The sequence below is a fragment of the Lactuca serriola genome, chromosome 5 (assembly GCF_051521515.1).
Source record: "Lactuca serriola cultivar US96UC23 chromosome 5, Lser_US96UC23_V15, whole genome shotgun sequence".
NCBI lineage: Eukaryota > Viridiplantae > Streptophyta > Magnoliopsida > Asterales > Asteraceae > Lactuca > Lactuca serriola.
Genome location: NC_136412.1, coordinates 103,339,946 through 103,359,737, shown reverse-complemented (window position 1 = coordinate 103,359,737; position 19,792 = coordinate 103,339,946). Strand labels below are relative to the sequence as shown.

The following is a 19,792-nucleotide window of genomic DNA, read 5'->3' as shown; positions in this document are numbered from 1 at the left end:
ACGTTTACTCAGCGAGTTGGCTCTCGGACTCGTCGAGTAGATCATTAATCCACGTGGCACATCGTGACTCTACTCAACGAGTTATTATTGAAATGTAAAGAAGAAACACTAAAATCGATAAATATCTATAAACGTTGCAGGACCTCTTTATAGACAACGTTTTTTGTTTTATTAGTTGAATGATCTTCCTCGTCACATATAAGTACCTTCAAACCTTTTTTATTGTTACACGAGAAACAACTACATATAACTGACCATGGGTGAAGACAAGTCTATACAAGTATAATCCAACATTTGATAATGACTGTCCTTGACTTTTGTTAATGGTCATAGTGAAACAAACTGCTATTCAGAATTGCCTACGTTGAAAACATAATGGAATTTTTTTATCGGATGGGGTCAACTTCATGCGAGGTATATAAGTAGTCTCGTTGAAAGATCTACTAGATATGATTCATGCTTCAATGACGTGTCTTCCAAGCCTTACGATTTGTAATCTAGTACCATTGCATAGTCCTCTGGTTTGGTCGATATTACGAAGCAACATGACTGGAACACATTTTTTTAGTATAAGTTTATGGTTGGGAATTCCGGAGGCCTTAAAAGCATTCAGCACATCTAGAGAGTATACTGATTCCTCAAAGAATCTTCTGCCTCGATCATAAGGAATCTGAACTCAGATATGTTTTCCCTTCATCTTTCATCAATTCTAACATGTAGTCGTTGATAGCATCAACTTCTTCATTAGTAAGGACCAAAATAGCTTTATCTTGAAAATACAATGGATCATCAAGATGGTTCTGAAAGGATGAATAAATGCAGGATACAATTGAGTGAATATGGTCACCCATAGAGGGAACGATCGCATCTTCTGGAAATTCAACTTCAACTTCACCGTCATTAGGACCATCGATAGTATCTTCACCAATTTTAAGAATCCAATCAACAAATGATTTTGTCTCTTCGAAATCATTGTTTGGACAACCGACCTGAAGCCTCATGTTTACAGTCAAACATAAAACTATACATTCATGCCATAATCTTGATGAATGCAATGATACCTGCACAATATCTGAATGATTTCGTCTTTGTATTACTGGAAGAATTTGTCGAAAGTCGCCTCCAAATACAATGGTCTTTCCTCCAAATGGTTTATCATTGTCCAATGGAAGGATAATATCTCTAAGTGTCCTATCAACTACTTTGAAACAATGATGATGCATCATCGGGGCTTCGTCCCAAATTATAAGGCTCGCTTTGTTCAACAAGGCAGCTACATCGTTACCTGGCGTAATAGAACAAAACAAATTCTCATTCAAGTTAATTGGTATATGAAATCTTGAATGCGCTGTCCTACCACCAGAAAGCAAGAGTGCTGCAATTCCGCTTGAAGCAACATTAATAACTACTTCACCTTTAGATCTAATAGCAGCAGACCATGTCTTCCAAACAAATGTTTTTCATTTTCCTCCATAACCATAGTGGAAAAATACACCACCTTTATTTGTTGTTAGCTGCATTCATAATTATATCATAAACATTTTTTTCTCGACATTTAATTTTGAATGCAGTTGTTGATGTTCAGATTCAAGACTAGATAGATCATAATTAAGCTCATCTTGAATTAACATATTGCAAGAATCTTGAATATATTTGTGATCAGGTAATGGCATATTGGGTATTTGCTTAAGACTCAGTCCACAACTCAATAAAGATTTCTCAATGTACGACAACGTTAAGTGGTAAATTGCTTCCGGTTTTAGCTCAAGCCTGAAAACATTAAAAAGTAATGAAATAATTTATTTATAATATCAATTAAAGTGGGAATGTTTTTTTGTGTAAATGTACCTTTCACGTCTATTTCTTGTTCACGAACATGAACGACATCATCAGAAAGACAATTATATGTCTTTTTAAAAACATGATGAGGCCGGGATAGACTATCTGATGTAATCAACATAACGAATAGAGACCTATAGAAAGAGGCGGTGACCCAATGATTTGTTTCTTGTATAGAAGATATGTACCCACTATCATCGTCTAATAGACCAATAGCGTAACAAACATCTTTGTAAGAGTCATAAATGACCCTGTTAACTGTTCTAATATCTTCATAGCAAATAGGACCCTTTACTTTGTTGAGAAAAATGCACAAGTAATAAACATCACCAGACTTAGGAGACACATGATTAATTCTGCCAAGTGACTTTATCTTTGTTTTTCTTTTTGTCCATACTTTATCTGATTTATTCCAAACATATTACATTCCATCCAGGCCAAAAATTGAGAAGCAACAATAGTTGGTTTAGAAACAACATTAGTAACACGTTGGGATGGTTTAAACACAACAGGTTGTTTGTCTTGTAGGTGAAACGACAACCTTTCAAGAGGTGGTGTTCTATAATGAATGTCATACCTAAAAAGTCTCCAACATGCCTCACAAGTAGAAATATAACGACAATTGTAATACTCAACAATTTCATCACGATCGTTATTTTCTTTATGTTGTTTTTTGTTATTTTTGGCGTCATAAAAAGACGCGGTGATACTGTCTAGACCTTTGTTAATATACTTAAAAAGGTACTTTATCGATCCAAGCTGATTACACCACTCAAGATTCATATGGGCTTGGTATAGCTTCAAAAGTATCTTATTATATGGAACAACATATCTGAAAAAAGAAACAAAATGTCATAAAGAAAATTAAGAGCATTTAACATATCTTGTAAAAGATAACATTTATAAAGAAATAAATGTTTATATAAATAAAAATTTAATTTTTATACCTATTGTCCAAAGAAACTCCGTTTTCACGACATTGTTTCCGTTGTTGTGTCTTCGGTAAACTGGATAGCCATCATCGTCAATATACGTATCATTTGTAAAGTCTTTTGGAAATCCTTTAGATCATTTGCAATTTTTCATACATGGCATAAATGGAAAATCATTGCCGCAAGGTCCAGGTATCATGTTGTCAGAAACAATTTGATACAAATCTGGTTCAAGTTCCTTGTCTGGCAATTTAGCAAATATAACACGATCTATGTCTTTGGGATTTGGAAGTTTAGACTTTTTTTTTTCTAAAAATAGGCATATGTGACAATGTGGAAGACCCATTTTTTGACACTTGATCGTATATATAACTGTATGATGCAAATATGTTACTTGGTTAACGCATGATATTATAAAATCAAAATAAAATAAAATGAATAATAAGATTTTAGATTTATACCTCCATCGACTTCACCCAAAAAATTTTCTTCCCTGAGTCTAGTGATTAGTGAATCAAGTTTTATTTTGAATATTCTTGTCAAAACATCGGGCCTATCTTCGGGTTTAAGATTTTCAGATTCAACGAATCTAATTACCTCTGGCCATTTAGGATTACATGTAATGGTTAAAAAAAGATCAGGATAACCAAACAACTTAACCAAAGTCATTGCGTCTAAGTAATTATGTTGCATATAATGGTTGCCACCCGTAAAAGAAGACAGAATAATAATGCAGTTTCCCATCGCAGAAGCATCTTCAGTTCCTTCTTGAGCAGCCTCGGCCAAGTCTCCATAAGGTGCGACACGTAATGCTGGTTGGTTAAACCAAATATAATTCAACCGGTCATTTTCAACCATTGTATACGAATCAACCAAAAACTGTTGTAAGAACTTTCTGGAACATAATATCAATGATATTTCATTAGTTCTCTGTTGCATATGATAAGCAAAAAACTCTCGTGTTGTAAGTGTTATTTGTCCTTTGGAGTTTGGTTCTTCAACACAACGATGTAATATATCCAATCGAAATCCATCTTCGGCATAAGGGAACAATAAAGGATATTGAAGTGAAAGATATTGTGGATGCAACTCATTAATACGTACCGGGTCAAGTACATACAAAATATAGTTATGGACTTAGACACTAATCCAACAGTCTCCCACTTGGATAAGTCTAATAACTATAAATCCAAGTACAACTTCAGGATCCGATTAGCAATCGTAGCTCTCAAAAAACGTTGTCGAACTCTGATCTTATCAATAATCTGTCCTTTAGATAAGGGATCGTATAGTCCTCCGTTTTAGATATCGTGCGGACAATTACATGGAGCATAGTCATACTTATTATCCTGCAGTTTGTTTCTCGATCTCTGATTTTTCTGAAATAGAACTTAATTAAACACATCAATTCAGTCCTGACCAGGCCCGACACATAATTCAAACCAAATCATCGAGGGGCCCAGATATCGCTTTTACCCTCTTAGGATAAAAGAAACAGATAAACTTCGACTTATATGTATTTACTATTCACTCATCAAATCATACATAACAATGCATTTTATAACATCAAGTTACTGATGCGTTTACGCATTATCAATGCACAACCAACTTGCAAACAATAAACCATATATCTAGGTTAAAAGAATATATGATATTATCGTCTTGCGATCACTCTTGATAAATTCCATGAAGTGATACCAGCAAGCGTGGGTTTAATCCAATGCTCAAATCTTATTTCATAAGCACTCATAAACGTTGCTACGAAATTTTACTATGTCTAATACACTTTATACAGTCTACAAACCAATTCATGACAGTCTTCTTTCATACCTTCTTTCAAAGTATGAGCGACTGTGGACTGTTCGAATAATCTTATTATTCAGGAAGTCAAAACATGCAAAGTGAAACAATAGGGAAATAATTAACACAAGATAGTAACTTTACTTATAAATAATACTCCTTTATTTAATCATCAAATGCTAATTACAATTTATCTAATACACGTTTCGAAACTATCTAATCTAAACTAATATCGTCCTTCAGCCCAATGTTCCTAGCGTGCTGCAAGTGCTTAACCCTACTCAATGCCTTTCTAAGGGGATCTGCTGGGTTATCCTCTGACGATACCCTCTTCACTACGAGGAGTCCCTCTTCCACCTATTGTATAATAAAGTGATATTTCATGTCGATATATCGGGATCTACCATGATCCCTCGGTTCCTTGGTCAAGGCAACCGCTCCTTCATTATCACATAAAATCTTCATAAGCTCCTTTATGGATGACACAACTCCAAGGTCTCCGGTGAAGTTCTTCAACCATATCGCCTCTTTTGATGCTTCTCTCGCCGTTATGTACTCTGATTCGCACATTGAGTCAGCTACGGTCTCCTGCTTGGAACTTTTCCATGTCACTGCTCCTCCATTCAGGGTAAAGATCCAGCCCGATTGAGAACGGTAGTTGTCCCGATTGATCTGAAAACTGGCGTCACTATACCCTTGCACCCTTAAGTCATCACTCCCACTGAGGACTAGAAACCATTCCTTGGTCCTCCGAAGGTACTTAAGAATATTCTTGACAGCGGTCCAATGTGCTCTGCCAGGGTTCCCTTGGTATTTGCTGACCATGCTCAAAGCAAAGGCCACATCGGGGCGAGTACAAGTCATAGCGTACATGATCGAGCCTACTGCGGAAGCATAAGGTACTTGGCTCATTTCTGCTATCTTGACTTCGGTACTTGGGCTTTGAGTCTTACTCAACTTGGCATTGCTTTGGATCAGTAACTCCCCTTTTCTTGGAATTCTCCATAATAAAACGTTTTAGTACCTTGTCCAAGTAAGTGTTCTGACTAAGTCCTCTTAGTCTTTTACTCCTGTTTCTCACTATCATTATTCCCTAAATATAGGCAGCCTCTCCAAGGTACTTCATAGCAAAACACTTCCCAAGCCAGGACTTAACTTCCTGTACGGTCGGGATGTCATTTCCTATGAGTATTATGTCATCGGCATACAATACGAGGAAGCTAACTATACTCCCATTAGCTTTGACATATACACATGACTCATCCTCACTTCGTAGGAAGCCAAACTCTTTGACTTTATCATCAAAGCAAAGATTCCATCTGCGAATGCTTGTTTCAATCCATAAATGGACTTCTCAAGCTTACACACTCTATTAGGATGCTTCGCATCGACAAAACCCTCTGGCTAACTCATGTAAACATCCTCAGTCAACTTCCCATTAAGGAAAGAGGTTTTGACATCCATCTTCCATATTTCATAATCGTGAAATGTAGCTATGGCTAGAATTGAAGGGTTTTGAGAATTCTAACACTCCTAAGGTGTACATTCAACCCTAGAAACCTTGGATCTATGTTTTACTAAGATACATGCACATTTGATTTTCCAAGTTTCTTAGCCTAACTAGCATGGAAAGGGGGACTTTGATACATAATAGCTAGTAGAAGAACATACCTTTTGTTGTTTGGATTCCTTAAGAACCTTGTGAGCCTAGCACCTCAAGTGTGATGCCTCAAATGTCTCACACAACACCACAACACTTGGAATAACCTTGAGAGAAGTTCACTAACACTCAAAATCGGATAGCTCTCATGTTCTTCACTTAGTTGTGCCAATTTTTCTAGTCATGGGGTCCTTTTATAGTTGTGTCACAAGTAGGGTTACAACATGTAAACCCTAATTGACATGGCTTTCCATATTCCATGATCCATGAGTTTGTAACCTCCATGGACTATCCATGGAGCACCTTATGGGTTTTAGCCCAATTCATATAAACCATGGATCATTAGCCACCTATACAAGATTAGATGATTTACACAATCAACCCCATATATTTAATTAGTCTCTTTTTGATCACTTAATTAATTCCAAATTAATTCTTTGATCAATACTAATTAAATAATATTATTAATATATTAGAACTTATAATATATTAATAGATCTTAAGTGTCATTTCTCTCATTTAGTCTATCCAAGTGTTGCAATGCCATGCAACCCAAATGGACCATGCTAACCAAGTCAAGTACATTCTAGGAATAGTTATGAACTTAGACACCTAATCCAATAGTCTCTCACTTGGATAATTCTAACAACTATAACTGCAAGAATGACTTCAGGAACCGATCAGCAATCATAGCTCTTTCAAGGTCTCGCGGAACTGAGATGACTATGATACGCCGTTTAAGATAAGTGATCATATAATCCTCTGTTCTAGATATCAGTCGGACAAATACATGGAACAATGTCTTACTTATTGTCCAGCAGTTTGTTTCCCGATTTCCGATTTGTTTGACATAGAACTTAACCGAACACATCAATTTAGTTCTGACCGGGCCCGGTACATAGGTCACAACAAAATCATCGAGGGGCCCAGATATCGCTTCTAATCCAAGAAGGAACAGATAAACTTCGACTCATATGCTTGTTCTACTACTTGTTGAATCATACACAAAGGCACGTTTTATAACATCGAGTTACCAATGCGTTTTCGTACAATCAATGTGTAACCAACTCATAGTCAACAACTCATATCTCTAGGTTTGAAGACTTATATGATATTACCGTCTCACAATCACTCAAGATAAATTCCAAGAAGTGATACAAGTGAGTGTGGGTTGAATCCAATACTCAGAACTTATGAGCACTCATGAGTGTTGTAGCAACTCTTGTTATGTCCAACATCTTAGACATCTACAAGCCAAATCATGACAGTATTAATTCATATCTACTTCCAACATATGACCGACTGTGGGGAATTTGAATAATATGATATACGATAACATAATTATTCTAGAAGTCAAAACATGCAAAATGAAATGATAGTAAACGATTGAAAGAAGATATCATCACTTATACTTATAAATAAACAACAACTTTTATTTATCATCAAATGTCAATTACACTTTACACATTTCAAATCTATCTAATTACTAAAACTAATATCATCCTTTAGCCCTATGCGCCTCACATGCTGGAGATGCTTAACCCTACCCAGTCCCTTCGTGAGGGGATCTATTGGGTTCTCATCCGATGATACCCTCTTTGCCACGAGGAGTCGTTCTTCTATTCGATGTCTGATGAAATGGTATTTTCTGTCGATGTGTCTGGATCTTCCGTGATCCCTTGGTCCCTTGGCTAAGGCAACAACACTTTCACTATCATAGAAAATTTCCATAGGCTTCTTTATAGCTAGTACAACTCCAAGGTCTACAATGAATTTTTTTAGCCATATAGCCTCCTTTGCAGCCTTGCTTGCTGCTATATACTCTGATTTGCAAGTTGAATCAGCTACTGTCTCCTGCTTAAAACTTTTCCAAGCAATTACTCCACCGTTTAAGGCACTACTAGAAAAACAGCCTTTAATGACGCGCAAACAATGACGCGCAGTGATTTACGATTCGCAAAAACATGCGTCCTAAAATAAATGCCATCTCTTATAAAATTTGAAAGATAGAGGACACGTATTTGTGCGTGCCCTGAAATTAGTGTTAGAAAAGAAAAAAAAAAGAAATACGGAGGATGCCTATTGTAAAATGTGTGTCATGTAAGGATGTCGCTTTATATTTTTTTTAATGAAACACACGTTTTGAGTGGGAAATGAAATCCCCAAAAATTAAAAACCCCCCTATGTGAAAAATTAAAACCCCCTCCGCTTCTAATTAGCAAGAAAGAAACCTAGGTCTTCGTCTTCCTTTCTCTCTCTCTCTAACCTAAAACCCAACCTGTGATTTCACAGAGATCTCCCAAGGCTTTGCATATCTCACTTAAATCGTAATAACGATCAATCATTATCTTCACCTATTGACTCGATAGCCATCGTCCAATGTCGGCTTTGCGTCCTCAGCCCATCACCGTATGAGCCACCACCTCAGTCGGCTGCTTCTTCACCCTCCGCTGAATCCTCTCTTTTTCACATCTCATCGGTTTCCAAAAAATCCTTCACCAACACCGATGACTTTCCCTTCTCCGCTGCTCTTTGGACATACTATCGCTTCCTCTTTAACTCTAAACAGTTCGCATGTTGCCCACCACCATCCTCTCCTACCTCTAACATCGCCTACCTATGCTAATATTACTGTACTCAAATCCTAGTGACAGAAGGAAACTCTCTATCACAGCAACAAAAAGTCGGAGACTGGAATGGGAGAAAGAGAAATAGAAATCGGGAAATCGACTTATACAGTAACTGGGGAAGAATCGATGATGCATGCAACATGTTTGATAAAATGCCTCATCCGCCATGGTCTTAATCTACAAGTCTCTCTCTCTCTCTCATGTAACAGGCACCCACCACCCTTTGTCTTCTCTCTGGTTCACCACACTTCTCCTTCCTGTGTTTGTTAGATTCGTCATTTGATTGGCGAGTTTTCTGTAAGAAATGACCTTTCCGTTTCATATTTTATGGATACCTCAATCTTTCGTGATGATTATGAATGTAGTCATAGAGTACTCGCTTCACTATCATTTTCAATCATTTTAGGGCATGGAGAGGTAATTTTTCTAGTCGGGGAGGGTTTCAATTATATATCTACTATATCTATTTCTATCTTTTTTACAGAGGATCGTTATGATTTAGGTTTCATTTTAGCGGTTTGTAGATGTTATCACTTGTTGTTGGATAAAAAATAAGTGATGGTGCTGATGAGGTACTTATTGTCTCTTTGTTTCTCTTTAATTTGAGGCAAATTATGACTCACAACCATGCTGTTTCTCCTGGAAAGTATGTGAATAAGTGGATAACCATCGCAACCCCTTTCCAAGGTATGACCCATTACTATTAACTGTTGTTTTGCATAAATGATGTTAAAGAGTATTTTTATGCGTGGTTAAGAAACCCAAGAAGAGATTATCCCTGAAACCAAGTATGTGTGTTTTTTTCATCTGTCTTATATTTACATCTTTTAATTTTTTCACATGAGGGAGTAGTAAATACTAAATACTTTTGAGCAAGCTAATGTTTAGGTATATCATATGTGTATTAGGTGCACCAGGATGCATCAATGATTCTCTGTTAACTAGATTACAGTTTGTAGAGGGATTTGAAAGCTATTTCTTTGTGTCAAGGTGGCCATTCATGTCCCAATAGCCATCATAAAGGTAAGCTTGTATCTATATAGATTATATAAAAAAAATTTATAACCATATTGATTACATGTTTTTGTGTCAAGGTGGCCATTCATGTGCATACCACAGGCTATCTTAGGAATGGATGTCATCTGTCAAGCCAAGTCTGGAATGGGGAAAACTGATGTTTTTGTTCTCTCTACTCTACAGTAAATCGATCCTGTAGCAAGTCAAGTTGCTGCACTTGTCCTTTGCCACACCAGAGAACTAGCTTATCATGTCAGATTTTCATTTGTAACCCTCCAACAATTTGAAAATGTTAATTTTCACCCATGTCTTACTCTTTGTGTCTTGGGTGAGATTTGTTGCAAAGAACTAGCTTATCAGGTCAGACTTTTATTTGAATTAGCTTTCTCATTTTTATAAATTATACAAGATTGTATCTCATGCAAAATATTTATAATGTCTCTGTTTTTTATTGCTGAACAAAGGAAGGATACCCTTCAATATGATGTCCCTGTTCAGATAATTGAGATTTGTGTCAAGGTGGCCATTCATGTCCATAAGGGTAAAGAAGAAGGTGATGTGATGATTAACTGATTACTAAAACTTTTAACATTCTTTTAACAGAAGTGCTAATACATTTTGGGTGCTATTTGGTGAATCTTTGTTAGGCATGTGCTATATCAACTGATGAAAATTATGTTAATTTATATCTCCATCATTATACAGGTAAGATTGGTGAAAAATAGGGACAACAATGAAATCAAGGGTTTTGTATTAATTTGTAGCATTCAAGCATCCATGGAATCCATTCACGACTCTCTTGCTGAGGCGTTGGTTGAATTGATAGAGGAGGTAGAGTTTCCTTTTTTTTCATTATGTTATACATTTTGGATGATAAATGTCTATATTACCCTTTGATCTCATATGCTTTTTTTGGTGCAGTGTGAAAAATTATGGTCAAAAGTGTATGTTGTCTGGCCTAAAAGCAGAACTAGAAGCATTAAGACAAAGGCACTCTGATGTACTGTAGTTGATGGGTGAAAGAGATGAGGAGGTAAAATTACCTTTTCACCCTTGATTGATTAAGGGTAGTTTTGGTGTTTTCATATAACTAGTACCATCTTGGTAGTTATATCTTATTTTGTTTGTTTACTTATTTTATTATCACTAGTTTGTTTTATCTTAGTAACAAACGGAATATCTGATTGGTTTCATGGTAATTTTGCTTGTATGTTGCTGGGAGAGCTTTGTGCTAATATTGTGGACCTGAAGGAGATGTATAGAGAACAAGTACACATGCTTGTAAATAAGGTAAAAGAATATATATTTTATAAATTTAGTAAAATGAAATTGATAAAAAAGTATACTTTATAAAAATCAATAGCTACATAATAGTTTGGTGGCTAAATTCAAAAAAAATGAGTATACATTGTTTTTTTCCTGTAGGTAACCTTTCCAAAATGAGGTAAACCAAATAAAATAATGTTTTTTTAACCATCATAAAACATATAAGTGTTCGATCACTACAGAAAATACCTAAGTGGCTAAAACAATAAAAAATGAAGAATCTCTATTCTATTTATGTTATTAAATGTTTGTATCTGCAGATTGCTGCTTCAGGGTAGTTTCTTACAAATGAATTTCAATCAATGGTACATGGTGTAGTATATGGTGGGTAATACATTATAACATTAAGATTTTTTTTATATTTATTTCGGTATTCTTAATGCATATATGTATAAATAGCTGAAAGATTTGATACACCAAATTATTAACCAGAAAACATAACAAAATTGGATAAAAATATCTCACAATATGACACTCACATTTTTTTCTGATCATTCTTGTGATACGAACTTTCAGAATGATTTGTAGTTGAATACAACTTTTCTATAACATTTCTAAAGTCCTATAGAAAAGAAATCAATTTGTGTATCTTAATGCACCATATAAGTAGCAATTATTACATGGTGATTGGAGACAAAATCGACACGTGTGGATTTCTATAAAAAAATGTTAAAAACTAATCATTTTTTGTTTTAAAAATTCATATTTACGGACCTTCTGTCACCTTATCAGTCCAACTGGTGGTATTTTCCTTGAAACAGGAACGACATCATTTTGTCCTCAATTCCCATTTTCCCCCTGCTCCTCTACTAATGATGCAAGAACAGTTCTAGAGTGTTATCAGTCAACTTTTTCAATGTGAGTTGCTGCATCTTTAGACTTACTTACAGTTCTAACTTCTGACTTCACTTATATACCTCTATGTGGTGTTTATAGAGAATTATCCATATGCTCACACAAATTTCTGTAGCTGATTACACATTAATTTAATTATGCAGGTTTTGAAGTTTTTGATGGAAAAGAATAGTGTTACTGCTCTTCATAGAAAAGTATGTTGGTATTTTAGGAAATTTGGCTAATAATTTAGTTAATTATATAAAAAATGTTGAAATGTTACATTTGTCTACTATTGGAATGATTATTTGTATGACATTAACTTTTGTGCAATGTATTGTATTTTTTATATATTGCATTTTATTTTCTATTATGAGACATGATATGCAAATTTAATTTGAAATTTAGTAAATCTATAGATAAATTTTAAAAAAAAAAAAATTAAAATTACGATACGCAAAAATGTGTGTCGTCTTCATTTATGACATGACCTTTCTTGACAGGGGATTCCTTGATACGCAATGCGTGTCATAAACACGCGCGTCGTAAGGTTACGACACGCAAATGTGTGTCGTCTTCCTTTATGACAGGGCCTTCCTTGATAAGCATTGCGTGTCATAACCGCGCGTCGTCAATGCGTGTCATAATTTCGCGTCGTAAATGCGCGTCGTCTATAGACGACGCGCAAAAGCACGTCGTCTCTCTTTATGACAGGGCCTTTCTTGACGCGCATTTGCGCGTCGTCTGAGCGTTTTACGACGCACAATGAGCATCGTAAAAGGCTGTATTTCTAGTAGTGAGGTAAAGACCCAGCCAGACTGCAAGTGGAAATTATCCCTATTAGTCTGGAAGCTAGCATCACTATACTCTACTACTCTCATGTCATTACTCCCACCGAGGGTAAGGACCCAGTCCTTAGTCCTCCGAAGGTACTTGAGAGTGTTCATTACCGCAGTCCAGTGAGCCTTGCCAGGGTTCCCCTGATATATGCTGACCATGCTCAATGCAAAGGCCATATCAGGATGAGTACAAGTCATAGCATACATGATCGAGCCTACAACAGAAGCATACGGAACTCGACTCATCTCATCCATCTCAGCCTCTATACTCGGGCTCTGAGTCTTACTCAGTCTAGGGTTACTCTGGACCAGTAACACTCCTTTCTTGGAACTCTGCATGCTGAATCTATTCAGTACCTTATCCAAGTAGGTACTCTGATTAAGTCCAATTAGTCTCTTACTCCTGTCTCTCAAAATCCTTATCCCTAGGATATAGACAGCTTCTCCAAGGTCCTTCATAGCGAAACACTTCCCAAGCCACGATTTCACACCCTGCAAAGTTGGGATGTCATTTCCTATGAGTAGTATGTCATCCACATACAATACCAAAAAGCTAACTATACTCCCACTAGCCTTGACATATACACAAGGTTCATCTTTGCTCCTCGAAAAAGCCAAACTCTTTGACTTTCTCATTGAAACAAAGATTCCATCTGCGAGGTGCTTGTTTCAACCCATAAATGGATTTCTCAAGCTTACACACTCTATTAGGGTACTCTGTAGTGACAAAACCCTCTGGCTGACTCATGTAAACATCCTCAGCCAACTTTCCATTAAGGAAAGCAGTTTTGACATCCATTTGCCATATTTCATAATCATGAAATGCGGAAATGGCTAACATAACCCTAATAGACTTAATTTTTGCTACTAGTGAAAAGGTTTCATCATAATCAACTCCCGGAGTTTGAGAAAAGCCCTTCGCAACCAGACGCGCCTTATAAGTGTGTACATTACCATCCATGTCGGTCTTCATCTTAAAGATCCATTTGCACCCAACTGTATTACGACCTGGTACATTGTCAACCACGTTCCAAACTTGATTGTTATACATGGACTCTATCTCGTTGTCTATAGCCTCTTTCCATTTAGCAGCCTTAGGGCCTGCCATGGCTTCCGTGTAGCTGTTAGGTTCATCCAGACTTACTAGTGTATTATCACTGATAAGTGTATACCTTATGCAGTAATATGGAAACCATAGTAATGCTCAGGTGCATTCCCAACTCTTGTGGAACGCCTCAGAGGTACAGACTCATCAGTCGAATCAATAGGAGTTTCTTCCTCGGGTTGATTGCTAGGGTTTGTGGTTCCTTCACCACTTGAATCTTGAATTTCTTCAAGGTCAATTTGCCTCCCACTATTTCCTTGGCTTAAGAACTCTCTCTCGCGAAAGACTCCCCTCCTTGCTACAAAGACCACATGATCACTGGGTATGTAGAAAAGGTAACCAAAGGATTTATGTGGGTAGCTGATGAAAATACACCTCTCACTTTAAGGTTTGAGCTTATTGTGAGTCTTGCGTCTCACAAAAACCTCGCAACCCCAAATCTTGATGTGATCTTGATTGGGAACTTTTCCAGTCCACATCTCGTGAGGTGTTTTGGCAACCTTCTTTGTAGGGACTAGATTAAGAATATGGGTGGCAGTCTCTAAGGCATACCCCAAAATGCGATTGGTAGCGAAGCTCGACTCATCATGGAACGAACCATGTCCAACAAGGTTCGATTATGCCTCTCAGCCACAACATTAAGTTGTGGTGTCCTGGGAGGTGTCAATTGTGAGACAATCCCACATTCCTTAACATAGTCAAGGAACTCTATACTAAGATACTCACCGCCTCGATTGGATCAGAGCATCTTAATGTTCCTGCCCAATTGATTCTCCACTTCCTACTTAAATTCTTTGAACTTTTCAAAGGTTTTTGACTTATGCTTGATTAAGTAAACATATCCATATCTACTATAATCATTAGTAAAAGTCACATAGAAGCGGTTAGCATCTCTTGTGGCGGTTCTGAAGGGTCTACACACATCCGTGTGTACCAGATCCAACAAACCTTCACCCATAGCACAAGAACCAGTGAAGGGTGATTTTGTCATTTTTCCAATTGATCAAGATTCACAGCTATCATCTGAATTTAGGTTAAATGACTCCAAGACTCCATCCTTTTGGAGTTGGCCTATGCGTTTCTTGCTTATATGTCCAAGACGATAATGCCATAATGATTCTTTATCCAAGCTATCGAAAGAATCAATACACAACACAATATTTCCTAGGTTATCTACAACCGACACAGTTTCATATACACCATCACAAGGTAATGCTTTAAAATAAAGAACATTATTAAAGAAAGCATTAATACCACCACATTCAATATCAAATGAAAATGTAAACCCTTGTTATACAAACCATGAAAGGAAATAATATTTATTGCCATTTCAGATGAGTAACAACATTTATTCAAATCTAATGTTAATCCACTAAGAACCAAATAATAAACTCCAATCTTGGGGACAGGTGAAGCTTTCCTCTTCCCCATGATTAAGTTTATCTTCCCATGCTCCACATTCTCACTTCTTCTTAGTCCCTGCAAATCAGAACATATGTGAATACCACAACCTATATCAAGGACCCAAGAGTTAGAATAGGGTGAGTTATTAGACAATATAATGTAAATACCTACATGGTTGTGTTTCACTTTTCCATCCTTAACATCTTGCAGGTACTTTGGGCAGTTTCGCTTCCAGTGCGACTTTTCATGACAATAGAAGCATTCAGCCTCTTTAGGGTTGGCAGAAGGAGTGACAGAACCTTTCTTGGTTCCACTTGAAGAGGAGCCATCAAGGGACTTTCCCGTGGTACCCTTCGAAGGGCTCTTCCTGTTCTTTCCTTTGCCTTGCCTGATTGCCAAGACAGGGGCCGCGGTAGGAGTAGGAGTGGTAACAACCGATTTACCCTTGAGACCACTTTCAGCGGTGTTCAAGAGTCCTTGAAGTTTTCTGAGTGTAACTACCTCCTTGTTCATGTGGTATGTCATTCGGAATTGATCAAAACAAGAAGGTAAGGAGTGCAAAATGATGTCAATTACCAACTCCATGGGGAAGTTCACATTTAGCTTCAGTAACCGATCCACATATCTTTGCATTTTATGTAAGTGGATGGTGATGTGTTCACCATCCTTCATCCGGGTTGTTATCATGGAGTAGATGATGTCATACCTCTCTTGACGAGCACTTTGATGGTAGCGGTCCATCAAATCCTGGTGCATCTGAAAATGGTAATAGTCCTCATAGGACTTCTGGAGCTCGGCTATCATCGTGGCCAACATCATACATGCCACCTTCGTGGCATCTCTCTCATGTGTCCGAAATTCAGCGATCTCCTCAGGAGTAGAAAACAACTCATCAAGTTCCTTCAGCTCCTTGTCGAGGACATATTCATTGTTCTCGTAATGAGTGACCATCCTGATGTTCCGGATCCAATCCATAAAGTTGGAATCATCGAAGATGACTCTCCCACAAAGGTTCATGAGAGATAAGGAGCCGGTAGGGTTTGAGGCAGAAGCAACATTGTTAGAAGACATATGAAAGAGAAGAAAGACAAGTTTAGATTAGATATAAAGATAGTCCTTAATAAGACATCCAAATGTAATATTAAGGCTAGGACCCAACATAATATTTTATAACTTACAAGAGGGATTCCGTAATCCAAGCTATATAATATTTGAAGGTAAGTGAATGACGATTCAACAATTTCCAACATGAAAAACAAAATATATTATTAGGTTTTAATTGGTTTTGAAACTCCTAGATTCTTCAAGATTCATTGAACTTTTCAACGGCATGTTTCAATCTTGAGTGTGCCCTTCAAGTTTTATGACTGGGATGCCGAGGATCACAAAACAAGGTGTGAAGTAACCATGCAAATTACTTGGTACCCTTAATGTTTATCACTTAATCGATGTGCCGGTTAACCACACACGCTCCACCGACCTATGATAAACCTTAAGCCACCCTTTGCCTACCTTGTTAAGTCCAGGTTAGTGTGCCGGTTAACCACACACGCTCCACTACAGAAATAAGCAAAGTGCAAAGTGTAATTTCATGGGTTAGCACTTTATTCACATTTTCCTAAAGTAACTAAGATTGGGAATTTATAAAAACATTTAACTACTTTACATTCATCATACTTTTAATGAGGATTTAAAGTCATTGTCCTACCCGTTTGGCTAACAACCCTCCACCAGTCTAGGAAGCGGTGGGTGGGAGTGGACATCCATTAAGCTGCCATTATATAGGCAACAACCTTATACCCCCCTTATAGACCGACTTTGTGACAACCCAAAAATTTCCGTTAGTTTTAACGTCGAAATTAATTATGTCAAAAATTAGTCAAATTTATTCCGAAAATATTTTGACCGGATTTAAACCCGTTAGAATATTTTAAATAATATTCGTCAAGCGAACCAAAATTAAGGTTGTATAATTTTAAAATTTGCCGTGATTAATAATAGTTGTGAAAAAGCCCCGTTTAACGTCAGTATCGGGTAGATTTCCATTGAGCCCCAACTCAAACCCCTATATAAGGGGGAGTGGACTCCATTCACACTCTTTCCACTCTCTCTCTACAACTTGTTTTCGAGCCAAAAATGCCCGTTTTGAGCCCCAAACTAGTAAGTAATCCATCCTAACTTGTTTTATAGCTTAGTTAACATGCAAATTCGTGTTTAAGACATCAAATAGAGGCAAATCCATGTGTTTACGACCCAAGAACATTCTTGGACCGTGAACACCCTTAAGTGGGGTTTTTAAGCCCCAAAACCCCTCTAAACTACTCCTAGGGATTAGATATGACTTGTGGACTTACACCTTCGAGCTTAGAACACTAAAACCCTGCATTTTGGAGAGTAAACATGAGTTTATGGCCCAAGAACACTCTTGGACCATAAACCCCTCTTCAAGGGCCGTGAACACCTTTTAAGGTGTTAGAAATGCCCTCAAACACCTCCTATGGCCTTGGAAAATGTCTAGAAGCAACCCCCATTGAAGTAATGGCATTAAACATCAATTAAACCAAGGAAATAGGAGTTTACGGCCGTAAACCCCCCTATGATTGATCCATGGGCCGTAAACTCCCAAAGAGTGCCCAAATGATGCCCTAACTTCTTCATTTGACTTGGAAAAATGCATAGAACTTTATTCTCTACCATATAAGACCTTGAAGCATCCTAGAACACACCACCCATGAGTTTACGGCCGTAAACTCATGGGGGATATGGTCTTAGGGCCGTGAACTCTATAAAGAGTTTACTCTTGAAGAGTAAACTCCCTATCTAGGCCATACACACCCTTAGATGTTACCCGGGACACTCCTAGCACTTAACCAAAGTGTTTTCCGCACTTTAGGATGCGTATACGTGTTTTATTAGTATTATATTTACTAATTGGATGTAAACATATGTCATCATATGTTAATAGGTCGCCAAGTGTGTTCAAGTCTTTACTTGACACCGAGCACCCATTCGGCACTTGCGTGCGATCCGCTTACAACAGGTGAGTTCATACCCCTTAATTAACCTTTTAAATGTTTTTACATGCTTTTATGGGGGCGGGGGGAATACAAGTTAAAACATGCCAGTTATCATATCAATCACATGTGATTGATAACCTGCATGCACAAGGATTTATTACACTGTCAACTGTTTTACAAAGTATGATACTGTAAATGTTTTTCCGAAATGTCTTTACTTGTTCAAAGCTTTTCTCAAATTGTCTCTCACGCTGTATGTTTTACTTCAGATTTAGTTACAACAGTATTTTAAACAAAGGATTTCTTTACCTATAATGTTTTATCAAATTTCATTAAAAACTTGTTTGTAAAAGGTTTTCAAAGGATTTCTAAAGGTTTTCAAACTTATTTTACAAAAGAATACCAAGTCATGATTTTCTTAAGTGTAAGAGTTTTCTAAAGTTTTCATCAAAGTTTTCTCCCATCTTTTTATACTCCTACTTCATTAGATACTACTGCTTCATTATACTTCTACTTAGTTAATGCTCCCACTTAGTTAAATACTACTACTTTGTTAACGCTTCTACTTAGTGATACGCTCCTACTTGTTAACGCTTTTACTTCGTGATACGATCTTACTTCGTGATACACTCCTACTTCGTGATACGCTCCTACTTGTTAATGCTTTTACTTCGTGATACGCTCCTACTTGTTAACGCTTTTACTTCGTGATACACTCCTACTTCTTGATACGCTCCTACTTGTTAACGCTTTTACTTCGTGATATGCTTTTACTTCGTGATACGCTTCTACTTGTGAAACGCTTCTACTTCGTTAAACACTTCAACTTCGTTAAATGCTTCTACTTAGTTAAACGTATGCCTGTACTTGTATAGTTATATAAATAATGTTTAAAGGACTTAGGAAGGCTAGTTCGCTCTATTTCCTTTCCTCGTTTGGATGTGGTCTGGTGGGATCGGATATCCGTCCGAAGGTCATTTAATCATTAATTATATATCATGTATACATGTATAGACATGAAGGTTTACATCGGTCAATTTATTTGTGAGTCTCTATCATTAGCCCAGTATTTACATCAGAACTCACTACACGAGATGCATCTTCAGGACACGACCTTCTCCGTTGTCAAGTTGGTAACCAGAGTCTCCTGTAGGGAGAGCGGGCATTGTGTGTATAAATCTATACGAGATTGACACCCCCACACCCTGACTGCTAGCTACAGTCCACGACCTACCAAGCCAAGGGGTGACAAATGTCACATTCTTTCCGATGCTTGGAGGGCGTCAAGTTCTCTAGTGTCTATCAGTATGGTTACGAGTATCTCGGGGTTACCTTATAATTCATGGCCTTAAGGTAACGGGAATTAACACTGTATTTCTGAAACAACAC

The 19,792-nt window shown here is 37.2% G+C and overlaps 1 protein-coding gene across 1 annotated transcript; it reads right to left on the bottom strand.

Moving 5' to 3' along the window:
* Positions 1-659: 659 nt before the first annotated feature.
* LOC145049714 (uncharacterized) lies at positions 660-3,629 on the bottom strand. Its single transcript, XM_078998085.1, has 6 exons — positions 3,233-3,629; positions 2,993-3,080; positions 2,787-2,846; positions 2,265-2,671; positions 1,849-2,109; positions 660-1,285 (listed from the first exon to the last, which is right to left on the bottom strand). Exons 1-6 carry the CDS (start codon positions 3,627-3,629, stop codon positions 660-662), a joined length of 1,839 nt encoding a protein of 612 aa, XP_078854211.1.
* Between the last annotated feature and the right edge of the window lie 16,163 nt (positions 3,630-19,792).